This window comes from Acomys russatus, chromosome 3 (genome assembly GCF_903995435.1).
Source record: "Acomys russatus chromosome 3, mAcoRus1.1, whole genome shotgun sequence".
Classification (NCBI taxonomy): Eukaryota; Metazoa; Chordata; class Mammalia; order Rodentia; family Muridae; genus Acomys; species Acomys russatus.
Genome location: NC_067139.1, coordinates 25,925,306 through 25,937,699, shown reverse-complemented (window position 1 = coordinate 25,937,699; position 12,394 = coordinate 25,925,306). Strand labels below are relative to the sequence as shown.

Genomic DNA, 12,394 nt, shown 5'->3' with positions numbered 1-12,394 from the left:
CTATACCTAGTTGTAGACATGTCTGGGGATTTGAACTTAGGTCCTAATGTTTCTACGGCAAGTGCTGTATCCAGTGCACCATATTCCCAGCCTTGATGTTGTGTTTCTCGGTGCTGTCATCTGCCGTGTACCAGTGGCCTTTCAACCTCTAAAGTTTTCTCTGTCCTTTTCTCTTTTATTTACCCTCTATTTCTCTAATTTTCCCTTTTAATTTCTTCTTTTACGTGGGGTATGATGTGCAGAGGAAGTTCTATGTAGATCAGGCTGTCCTTGAAATAGCTGCCTAGTTGAGGATGACTGCCAAATGTTGATCGTCTTGCCTCTGCCTCCCCAGGGCTGGGATTTTAGGTAAGCACCACTACTCCTGGTTTAGGTGGTGCCAGGGATGGAACCCAGGGCTCCAGGAATACTCGGCAGGCATTCTAGCACGTGAGCTACAGCCACAGCTCCAGTTACACTCAGTGTGTCCACCAAAGAGCCACTGCAACCTCCAGTAGGTTTTTCTCACTCTCATGAGGCCACTTGAAAAATGCATTTCAAAGTTGATCATTTAACCCTCATTACAATATAAACTATTCCTCATGCAAGTTTTCCTAATATTTAGAACTCACAGTGGTTTCCAATCTCAACTTGGGCTATTTATTTTCTTTCTGTGGCCAAAGAAAATAATATTAAATAGATGTAAAGTGTAACCCCCTAGGAATGTATCTATAATGTTAGTATTTCTGCATCCTTAACTCATAAGCTCTGCTCCCAGGGGACAGGTGTAGCCACCAGAAGGGCATCAGTGGAGACTATGGAGTTTTGTATGTGAAGGTTGTGGGGGTGTGGTGTGGGTGTGGTGGGTGTGTGATGGGGTGTGGTGGGGTGGGGTGTGGGCGTGGTGGGCGTGTGATGGGCTGTGGTGGGGGTGTGGTAGGGGTATGTTGGGGGTCATGGATGCAGTGGTGCTGGTGATGGTGGTAATGGCTGTGAAGTGGGAATACCTTAGAAAGATAGACTAAAGATGGAGGAGAGTGATCATTCATTCTCCCCTTTGTGCTAAGAAACACTCACTGTGTACCCTGCATTATTCTGGGCTACACATTCATTAAATTACTAGATCCTCAAAACAAACCTCTAGGATGGCTTGTGCCATTTTATGGACTTATTTGTTCACTGTTTTCAACTGTAAATTACATTCTCTTTGTGGGCTTCTAAAAATATCTCCAGTGTGGCCCTGTACCTGTGGTACCTGAGTGCTATACCAGTCCTGAGTTCTTAATCCTTTTTTCTTTTTCTTTGACTCACTCTGGGTCAGAGAAGAAAATGTGCCTCACTCCCAGTCACTCAGAAGAAACAAGTGATTTGTTTTGCAACTATTCCAAGTTCAGAAATATCCCCCAGAAAGTCATCAATTAAGTAACATTCATCAAACCATGGGTTGTAAATTCACTAGATGGATTATAAGTAGCAGTTTTATAATTAAAATATGTTAGACTAGAACAGGGCAGGCAGGATAGGATAGAACTGTACAGAGTATCTGAGTGTACTTACCAGTTATAAGTGTATGTATGAGTTCAGTATGGTGAGATAACAAACAGTACAGTGAGTCTCAGCTACAATTTTGTCTTGTAATGCTGATTTAGGATTCTGTTCTTATCCCCATTTCTTAAATTCCTTCAACTATATCAAACTTTAAATGTGACCCCTGAAAATAGTTGGTGATGTTGGCTTGCCCTTTGGGGTTAATCGTGACCTTTCAGAACACAGAGTTTGAAGATGGATAACATGACCTAAGTTCCAATCCTTCTTTGTGGCTATAGTGCCTTCATTACATCATAACTTCTTTGTGACTTAGTTTGCATATACACAGGAATAACGCCAGTCTCCTAGAGTCAGGGATGAACAAATGCCTAGAAAGTCCTTGACAGAGCAAAGTTAGTAAATGCAGTCTATCTAGTACATGCATATGGCTATAACTATTGGCTTTTATGCCTAGCTTTATTTGAATTAGGCACTTGTATAGTTTACTTGTTTGATATCTCCACTTGGATGCTTAGCAAATGTCTCATACTTGACAGGTCTTTCTTAGAACCCTGCCATTCTGTCAACTCTAACAAGTTCTTCTGTCCTCCTCGCTGGCTGAGCCAAGCCTCTGAAACACCCCAGGCTCTTCTCGCTTCACACTGTGCAGGAGTCCATCAAAAAAGTCCATTGAGCAGACATGCAGCTGTAAGCAGAGTCTAAGGTATTGACTGCCCCATGCTGGCAACTCACCTGTTACCCTGTGTTGCCATAAGCCCGAAACTGGTTTCCTACTTCCTCATTCATGGATGACCAGCTCCTGTCCCCTCACTCAGTCCTCTGCAGTTACACTGGAATGTGCTAGCTCAAGGCCTTTCCCCTGGCCTCCCCTCAGCTCTCTCACTGCTTGTCTTCTGCCTGAGGTAAAGAACTTGAATCAAGCTCCTTCTTCTCTCCACTGCCAATATTGCAGTTTCTTCCTGCCACATGAACCAATCTCTTTGCTTGCCTTATTCAATCTGTCCATTACAGTGATTAATTTTTAAAATAGTTTGCAATGTCCTTATAGATCACACAACAAACATTGTTACTTTAGGGGAAAAAAGACCATCAATGCAAATGCTTCAAGCTCAAATCTTTTTTGAGTATGATTGATTTGAGGGCATGGTGTGGATTTTTTTTTTATTTTAAGTTTTTCAGAGTAGAATCACTGAAAAATCGTGCAAATGCCCATAATCTGCCAATATCTGAAATGCAAATCACCTCTGATTCCAAGCATTGGACAAGGGACATGCCACTATATATTACTGTCTAGAATCCAATTTTAGGACTTAACATTCAAGAGAGTATGATACTATTTCTTTTCATCACTCAGATTGAGCAGTGTATGAAAGGCCCTGATACGTAGTCAAGTGCTGAGTTAATATTCTTAATGGGATGAGTATCACTAAGTCAGTATCTCTTCCCTTGAATAAAGGGCCCAGGTGGCATATGGGAGAAATGTGTGAGTAATAGAGAGCAATAAAGCTTGTCCTGCACCTTTCATTAAGCCATAGTTTTAATATTAAACCAACATGCAATTTGGTTGGTAGAAACACAGCAATAATGGGACTTTGTTAAGAACACTTCATTCTCTCTCTCTCTCTCATTCCCCCTCTCTTCATGCCTATAGTCACAACCCTGATAATGATTAGTAGTTTTGGGTACATAAATAGGGCAGGAAAAGATCAATAGGAAACTTATAAGCTTCTACACAGCCCTTTCATTCATATGCATTAAAGAGACACTATTCATAAACTCATTCCTGCTGTCTTTTGTAAATTCATGTAGAAAGTTGCACAAACCCACCATCATTGGATAAGATGTAGAACTGGTTTCCTGTTCAATTCCATCACCCTTTGTTATGTTAAGGAATTATAAATTAAATAATTCTAAATGTCAACATGGTCCTCTTACCCTCTAGAAGACACACCCACTTTTCAAAGTGCCCAGGCATGTGATGAAACAGAATATGAAGATAAAGGCTCTCTTTTGTCTCATACACTGAGCAGCATGTGACACCAGCTGTTTCCTCCAGGCTGTATTCATATAACACATTGGCTGTCCTGTCTCTTTTTACTTCATTAACTTGAGAAACTAAAATGTTAGCTCTTCAAATTATCTTTAGTTTCCACTTTAATTTAAGAACACTAAATTTTAGCTATTTCATTTGTACACTAAGCAGTGATCGAGATGAAGTTATGCAAAGAGTTACTCTACAAGTCACAATGAAAAATGGCTTGCTTTAGTAATGCAAGGTATCTGTAAAAATGTATTGATATGCAACTTCTGTATTTGTTTCTTACAGCCCATGTGTCAATGGAGAAAAGAAAGATGTTTTGTAGTTCATGGCCAGGAGAGTGCCTAGAAATATTGCTTCCAATGGATATCAAAGCTTTATATTGAAGGTGTGCCCGCCATGTGGCTTGTCTGTGCATAGATTTACCTTCCCTAGTTATAAAAAAGATAAAGGGAAAAACATATATCTTACATAGTATTTAATTTTAGTTATGGAGAAGAGGTTAAAAGTCTTGGCTCTAGCTGACCCCTCCTCTCTTAAGGTACCCAAACCAAGCCAGTTATGAGTTTTTTATCCTGTGGACCTGGAAGTATAGAAGAGAGCAGTGGAAGTCAGAAATATCTGCTTCTCAATATGACCAAGAAGAAAAGCAGAGTCTGCTCCTATAAAGAATATAAGGGTGCTGAGGTTGGCCATGCTATTCATTTAAAATATCCAGAGACACAAAGCAATTCTGACTGTCAGTCGACAAAGAGCACGCCTCCTGGGCCGGAGATAAAGATGTTATTCTGCACGAGCCTGAAGACCTGAGTGCAGAATAGACCTCAGAGAAGAAGCGTGGTTGTCCATTCACTTGTCCCAAAGCTAAGGTGCAGAGTGGTGGTGGCAGGATGACCCTGGAGCTGGGTGGCTGCAAACCTGGCTCCACTAATTCTGTCTCAGAGGACAAAGATGCAGTGTGATGATCAGGTCACCCAACCAAGGCCCAATGTCCTCTGGCCTTTCCACATGTACTTGTCCATATGCATGTGTACGAGTAACACACACACACACACACACACACACACACACACACACACACATGCACAGAGAGAGAGAGAGAGAGAGAGAGAGAGAGAGAGAGAGAGAGAGAATATCTTTTTACATATTTTGAGTAGCAATTTAGAATTCTGTGCGTGGCATCATTACTGCTAGTGGCAGAGTGGATCCCTGTAAAGAATGTCCTTTCAACACATTTGAATTTTTCCGAGAAAACATGAAACCCACTCCCACTGTCTTAAATCAGGCCTGGTGGTAGATGCCCTACTATGAATACATTGTCTTCAGTTGTTTTTAGCACTGACATTATTTCAAGCAAACACCCATCTATCAATACCTATAACTTCCAAATGTTGCGCAGTAGCTTAAAACCCCAAAATAGGGCTATGTTGGTCCAATAAAAGACATAGCTCAGAAAATTTCTGTTCTCAAACATTGAAAAACATGTAAAATATTAAAGATGGACTTATACACAATTAGGGGGTCTGGGGAGGCAAATATTTAGTAGAAGTACTTTAAAAGAATGAAAATTTATGCAGAAATAACAGAGTAATTGCATGTTTTGGGGAATGAGGAAAAGGCAGAGGAGAACTTGCCTGGCCAGTTTATAAACTGTTGTTAAGAGGCAAACACAATTCTTGCTATGCCTAGATTCTACAACGCATTGGGAGTGTGCAGTCTCCTCTGTTCACCAGCCCTGATAACGACACTAATAGCTTAATTACAGCTCTCTGCTTAAGGAGATAAACAAGGCTGTTTGCTTTTTCTCTTCCTTTAAATCAGAGGTTACAATTACTTTTAAATGCGGTGGAAAGGCACATCTGTGAGTGCATCTACTTTGTTAAGAAAGCAACCAGCAGCCAGCTGGAAAGTAAAGAAAGCCCCAGGAGTGAGCAGGGACCTAAAATTAGAGGGAGGTGGGGCGGGGGAGGGGAGAGTCCCATTTGGGCATGGAAGACTAGGCGTGAGAGGCACAGTAAACAGGAGGCAGTGGTGGTGTGATGGGGTCAGGAACTGAAAAGCTTTTGGAATAAAAGTCTTCCACAGTTTTTCCTGGGATTCCCTCACAGAAACCACAGGAGCACTCTCCCCCCTCTCTCTTCTCTCTTCTCTCTTCTCTCTCTCTCTCTCTCTCTCTCTCTCTCTCTCTCTCTCTCTCTCTCTCTCTCTCTCTCTCTCTCTCTCCTGTCCCTCTGACAGTTAAGTCTCTGTCTTTCTGTCCTTCGTGTCAGCACCAGGAAGAGAGGACAGCTCCTCAGCCCTCCTTACAGCGCTGTGGCTGCCTGCCTTTAACCTTTCTCTAAATGGTGTTGTTCTTGTCACTGTGCCTTTAGGGGTACATTAAGGAAGACGGCGTGGGGGGTTGTGGGAGACTGCTTCCATGTCTGGGTTGTTTATTTCCTGTTGAAATGAGGACATGCCCTGTCTGAACCAATCTTTCAGTTGGACTCCAGAGCAATTTGAGCAGAATAGAAGATTAAGCCATTGGTTTAAGTCTGTGGCCCAATGTAATTGAGTAGTAGTAGCTGAAACTTGATAGCTTTCTTTAGTGCTTTATTTTTATTACTCTGGTATAACTCTACTAGGAAGGTAAGCGATCTCCACTAACCGTACTTTAGTTCATTTTCTTTCTTACTAAGTTGAAACACCAAGCATTCCTAACAACATTAGCCTTGTGGAATAATGCCTGTCCTAAAGGAAGCACTTCCCAGTTCTTTGGAAGACCTCTCAGGAGCATGTGCAGGACCTGGAAGATGCCAGCAGGGATTCCCAGGGGAGCATCATAAACTACTCCAGCATGCTACCAACAATGACCAAAAGTCCACACTGAAGGTCACTCTCCAACTCCAAAGCCAGGGGCAACCACTCAGGAAGTGACCATATAACACATTGTTTAAAGGGTCAAGTCACTGAGAAGTAAACATACTTGGTTTCTGTGGTCCAATCAGTTCCTATTTTTTATCCATAAAAAGTTGCTTACTCGATGAATCTTTTTCTTGTGTCAAAACTCTTCTCCACAAGGCATCACATACTTATCCTTCACTTCAGAGCGCTTGTGCACACACCCACAACTGCACCGGTTCAGTTCTTAAGTTAAAAAAAAAAAAGTGTGTGCTCTTTAAAACTTATTTTGAAATTGAATCTTAAGAGAAAAGCTCACTCTTGCTGCCTGGAGAAGACAGCATGGAGAGGAGAAACTCAGGTCAGGCTGAGCTTTGGGAACCATCCAGAAGAAGTGTTCTGTCAAGTTAGTGGTGAATAGCTTCAGAGAAAGCAACTCCATAGTGAGTTTGGAGCAGCAGTGGGGAACGGACAGAGTGGTATCTCTTATTAAATGACTGGGTGCCTGGGTGCTCACACCTGAGGCACAGGAACTCGGAATCTTTCTGTCCCCTTCATTTACCCTTCCTACCTCCAGTCTCTCCCCCTTCCCTCTCTCCTTCCTTCCCCACCTTCCCTCAGTCCTCTCCTTCCTCCTCTCCCTTCTATGTCCCACTCATCTTTTTCACTTAATTCTATCTGGGCCACTTGGACCGCATGGAATCACCCAAGTGCCTGCTGTGGACCAAGCTTTCATCTTGACCACCAAGGTAGCTTTCCAGCAGCTGTTCCCCAGTCAGCCCCGCCCCCCTCCCCCAGCAGCACTGCGGTGGCACCCTCCAGATAAAATCACAGGCATTTGAATGTCACCAACAAGTTCCACCCTGTAGTAGCCCCGCAGCGACAGCCTCACCCAGAAAGCCCAGCCATTCCCTCAGCCCACAGCCGCACAGGCATCCCCACCCCGCCTGGTGATTCCTGGGGTCATTGTTACCACTGACACTTTTCTTCCTGGAAGAGGAAAGCCCGCGTGGGTGTCACTGGTTGTGTGTAAGGCTTTACGCGCCACCCTCCCCCATCTCTGCAATACACACACTCACACACGCCCTCCCCACGCGGGCGACACAAAGGGAGCAAGTGCGAGAGTAGGGCGCCAGCAGGGCAGGAGGGCGCAGGGAGGGGGGCACCAGGGAGGGGCGGGGGCTGATCCGGCCCAGGAGGAAAGGAGGGAAGGAAGCAGGTGCCTGACACCCAGAGGAAGGCGAGGGGTGTCCTTACCTGCCCCCAGGTTAAAGGAGATCCTGGCCTCTGCGAGATATGGCGTGTCGCTCTTGGAGCGGACTCTTCTGATGGGCCGCCGGTCTATGTCATCCTCCGAAGAAGCCGCCATTAATGTGGGAGGCAGGAGCAGGGTCGCCCGGCGAGCTGAGAGGAGAAGGAGATGGAGAGAGGGGGAGGGAGAGAGGCGGAAAGGGGGAGGAGGGGAATGAAGGAGGCTCACACACATAGAAAGGGGGAGGGGAGGGGGAGAGGAGTGGAGGGGAAGGGGGCAGGGAGGGAGGGGGAGAGGGAAAAGGGGAAAAAAAGAGGAAGAGAAAGAATGAGAGAAAGAGAGCAGAGAAAAGGGTGAAGGGAGAGAAAGAAAATCCGTTAAGGATTGGTGGACTGGAGCAAGATCAGGTTAGCCCTGGTCTGTGCCCAGGGCTCCCCCTTAACTCCTCTCCCAGCGCTGGGCCAAGGGGTCAGCGCTCTGGGCCAACACCCCGCCTTCTGCCGCAGCCCTGTTTCAGCCGCTGGCACAGATAGTCTAATGCGAATAGGGAGACTCCAAAGCCAAGATGCCCAGTCAGCACTGTGCCCTCTCCCGCCAAATATGCTTCCTTGCCTTTCAGGCGCAGGTGAATACAGTCTGTACAAACCGCTAGCCTGAGGCTGCTGCAGGACCACAGACCCCAGCTTTTCCTATCCCTGCTGCCACTTCTGGAGCCACTCAGTCTTGCCCCCTTGGTCTTGGGGGCAGGGCACCTACCATTTTCAGGACAAGTCCTCTGTTTTATCTGTCTCAACCAGAAGTTCAAATAAAGTTCGAAACAGACTTGGCATCTTTGAAAGCCCTCTTACCTGCCCTTACAATTTAGAGGTGGGATGTGGAGGGCGAGTAAATGGTAGGATGGGCCTTATCATGAATATTTTCAATGTAGCCTGGGCTTATTCACAGAACCAATGGACCTCTTCTATACCCACTAAGTTGTGGGATGTGTTTCTCTCTACATAATACTTACTTTTGGGAACTTTCAACTTTTCCTTTCAGTCACACATAATACAAATAACGATGTTTGCCCTGGACTTTCTTCACCAGCTCTATACCATTGTTCCTGAAGGAGAGGTAGCAATCAAAGGAGCTGGGATTCCTTTGAACGCTTGTACTGCCTGACAGTTACACTCCACAAAAACACAGCAAAAGAACCAGAAGCTCTTCTGGGGGTGTGGCCCGCACCTGTTTGATGCCACCACCGAGACTATTGATGGGCTAAACTCCTTTATGTTTGTCTTCCTGAATCTTCTGACATAGTTTTTTTCCCCCTTCTGCCCCGCAGTCGCTATTCTTCTGTCTGAGAAGTGTGCACCTCCAGTAGGTGGATAACTGACCTCTAGGGTACAAAGGCAGGCTCAGCGTGGTTTCATGCCCTGTGGTCTCCCAGCTCAGGCTCTTCCCTGTACTGCAGGTGTCAGCTCCCTCTCATGTTATTTCCCCCCTGCCTCCCCCCTCCCAGCTCTGGGATCACTTAGCCTCTCCCTACTGGTCTCTCGTCTTCACATACCATTGTTACTCTTGGCCTGGCTCTTCCTCTACCTCTTCTGCACCTGCTTAACCCTCCCCAAGTTTCCCATTTTCCTACTTCCTACTCCCTTCTTTCACTCCATCTACCACTTCCTAAACTTCATCTGGCTACCAAGGTCATTAAAAAAAAAAAAAAAGAAAAGAAAAGAAAAGAAAAAACACCAATGTCTTTCTAGCAGTTCAATTCATTCTTTTATGGTCTCTTTGAAATATTCCATAATCTATCTTTCTTGATATTATCTCTTCCTCTGCTCATTTAGTACCGAGCCACTTCCCTCACCACTTGATTGCTAACTGCCAGCCAGTTCTTTACAGGCTGGTCTAAACTTGTTTATCCTGGCACTCACTGCCTGCTCCCACCTCACCCCGAACCTAACTTCAACCTATCAATGTATCTTTCTCCTCCACTATTTCCTTGGAGTCTGCTTGGACTGCCCACATCTGACTCATTTTTGATGTGTCTGCACCGGTATTAAAGTGCTATGCTACAAATCTTTTCAAACTTTTCACGTACTTCTAATAATGTATTTCTGCTATGAGCCTTACTGCCCTAGTTTGCATCCTATTGCTGAGATAAATCACTGACCAAGACAGCTTGAAAGAGGACAAGGTTTACTTGGCCTTACAGGTTATGGTCTGTCATTCCAGCATCCAGGGAAACCAAGGCAGGAACCTGCATGACTGGAGGTGCTATCACCCATAGTAGCCTAAACCTTTCTCAGTCGATTAGCATTCAAGGAAATGTCCCACAGGCCCATCTAATGGAGGCAGTTCTTCACTTGAGGTCCCTTCTTCCTAGTGCCTCTCGTTTGTGTCAAGTTGATAAAAACCTACTAGTAGCTTAAATGCTTAAAAGATATTTTGCAATAAAATATTAAGAAGGTCAGAGGAAGAAAGAAAGATGAAATGAATGAAGGAGCATTAACTAGTGAGAAGCAAAGCTGGGGACCAAGTCAATGTCTCCCTGGTCTGGATGCTATGCCTTCAATGAGTACAGTGTTCACAGGGCATTGGTTACAGGACTCATCCTGGGTACCAAAAACATAGAATGTTCAAGATTATATGAAATACTTGCACATCCTCCTGTATACTTTAACTCACCTGTAGACCATTACAGTTCCCCTTTAATACTTTATCCAACATAGGATTGATGTAAATATTTGCCATGTTGTATTGCATGGGGAATAATGACAAGAAGAAAAAGTCTTTGCATGTACAAGAGAGATGTAATTTCCTCAGCTGAATTTGAGGATACAGCATAGATACAACTGGCTAGTTGATTTGCAAATTGTATATATTTGGTATACTGCAGTCAATTTTATACATCTGTCTGTCTGTCTGTCTATCATCTTCCTATCTACCTACCTAGTCACCCATGTTTTTATGTATTCGAAACAGAATCTTGTTATGTAGCTCAGACTGGCCCTGGACTTGCACTATTACTCATTCTGGCTTTGAACTCTCTCCACTTCTGCCTCAGTTTTCTTGTTGCTAGGGTTACTGGCATATTCCACTATGCCTGTCTGTAGCCACAGTTTAAATCCACCCATCTATTATATTTGATCCATCATTATATCATATGTATCCTCAGTGAAACACAGATTTTTTTCAAAAGAATGGCTCTATTATAGTGGGGAAAGGAGCGTGGATCATTAGCGAAAGGGTCTGATGGGTCTGAATGAAAATGTCCCTCCCCCAGACTCATAGGGAGTGGCACTATTGGATGTATAGCCTTGTTGCAGGTAGGTTTGGCCTTGTTGGAGTAAGTAAGTGTGGCCTTGTTGGAGAAAGTATGCCACTAGGGGGTGGGCTTTGAGGTTTCAGAAGCTCAAGGCAGGCCTAGTGGCTTACTGTCTCTTCCTGCTGCCTACAGATCCAGCTGTAGAACTGTCAGCTACTACGCTAGCGCCAGGTCTGCCTGCACAGCACCATTTTCTCCACCAGGATGATAAAAAGACTAACCCTCTGAGCTAGAAGCCAGCCCCAATTAAATGCTTTTCTTTATAAGAGTTGTCATGGTCATGGTATCTAGTGACAACAACAAAACCCTAAGTAAGACAGCACACAATCATGACACGCTGGTTTCTGTTCTTTAGAAGGAACAGGAAGTAAAGAAGCTCAAATATCTCTGAGTGTTATACAAACCCCCTCCTTGTGAGTTACTGGAGGACTTTTGTTTAAAATGCCTGGGATTCCCCCTGTTATGTCATTCATGAGCCATGTCAGAAGAAGAATGATAAAGGTGTTTGAAGGAGTAGCTAGTCATAGATTTCCTGGTGTTTCTTTAATTCTACATATTGGTTCTTGATACAGAAAAATATATCTGTGAACAAATTCCTATTTTCTTACTCATTTAATACTTTATATGGTAAGTAAGAACTAATGCTGCTAGTAGTTTTAGGTTTACCTTTCTTCATAGATGTTCAAATTATTGTTATTGTTATAATTACTGGCAAGGTCCAGCCATGTAGCCCTAGGTGGCATGAACTTGTTTATTGTTATCAGGCTGGCATTGAACTTTCAGTATTTCTCTTGCATCTGCCTTACATGCTGGGATTACAGGTGTTGCCACCATTTGGCTACATACATTTTCATACAAGTTTATGGCAGACTATTCTGTTATTGAAGTACTTTGAAATAGACACACTTTTAATTAAAATGGTAATACAATGCTATATTTTGATGCATACTATTGAACTCAGTTATCATATTTCATTTATGATTGCTATCTTCCATTTCCTGCTGTCCTAATATGCTTCTTTCTTTGTCTAGAAAGACTAGAAGTACCTTAGTAAATAACACTGGGTGATGGATGGATCTCAGTCAGGGTTAAGTAGGAGGCTCAGATCACAGGCAACATAAAAAGGCCCTGTCGAGTTCCAATATTCTACAGTTATCTGCAGCTGTTGTTTTACTGTCCTGACTACATTGTATTTATTATCAATTTAACATAAGCCAGAGTCATTTGGGAAGAAAACATTTCGATTGAGAAAACTCCATTAGAATGACCCTTAGGCAAGTCTGTAGGAAATTTTCCCAGTGACTGATTTGGAAGGACCTAAACCACTATGGGTAGTGCCACATGCTGGGTAGATGGTCCTGTGTTATATAAGAAAGCAGGGTGAGCA

The 12,394-nt window shown here is 43.9% G+C and overlaps 1 protein-coding gene across 3 annotated transcripts in view; it reads right to left on the bottom strand.

Moving 5' to 3' along the window:
• Phactr1 (phosphatase and actin regulator 1) overlaps window positions 1-12,394 on the bottom strand; it is a 462,087-nt gene that overhangs the window by 422,496 nt on the left and 27,197 nt on the right. For all 3 annotated transcript variants that reach the window (XM_051170504.1, XM_051170519.1, XM_051170512.1), the window contains exon 3: window positions 7,703-7,849. In XM_051170504.1, coding sequence (XP_051026461.1) covers window positions 7,703-7,849 — 147 coding nt within the window. The remainder of the gene's footprint in view (window positions 1-7,702; window positions 7,850-12,394) is intronic.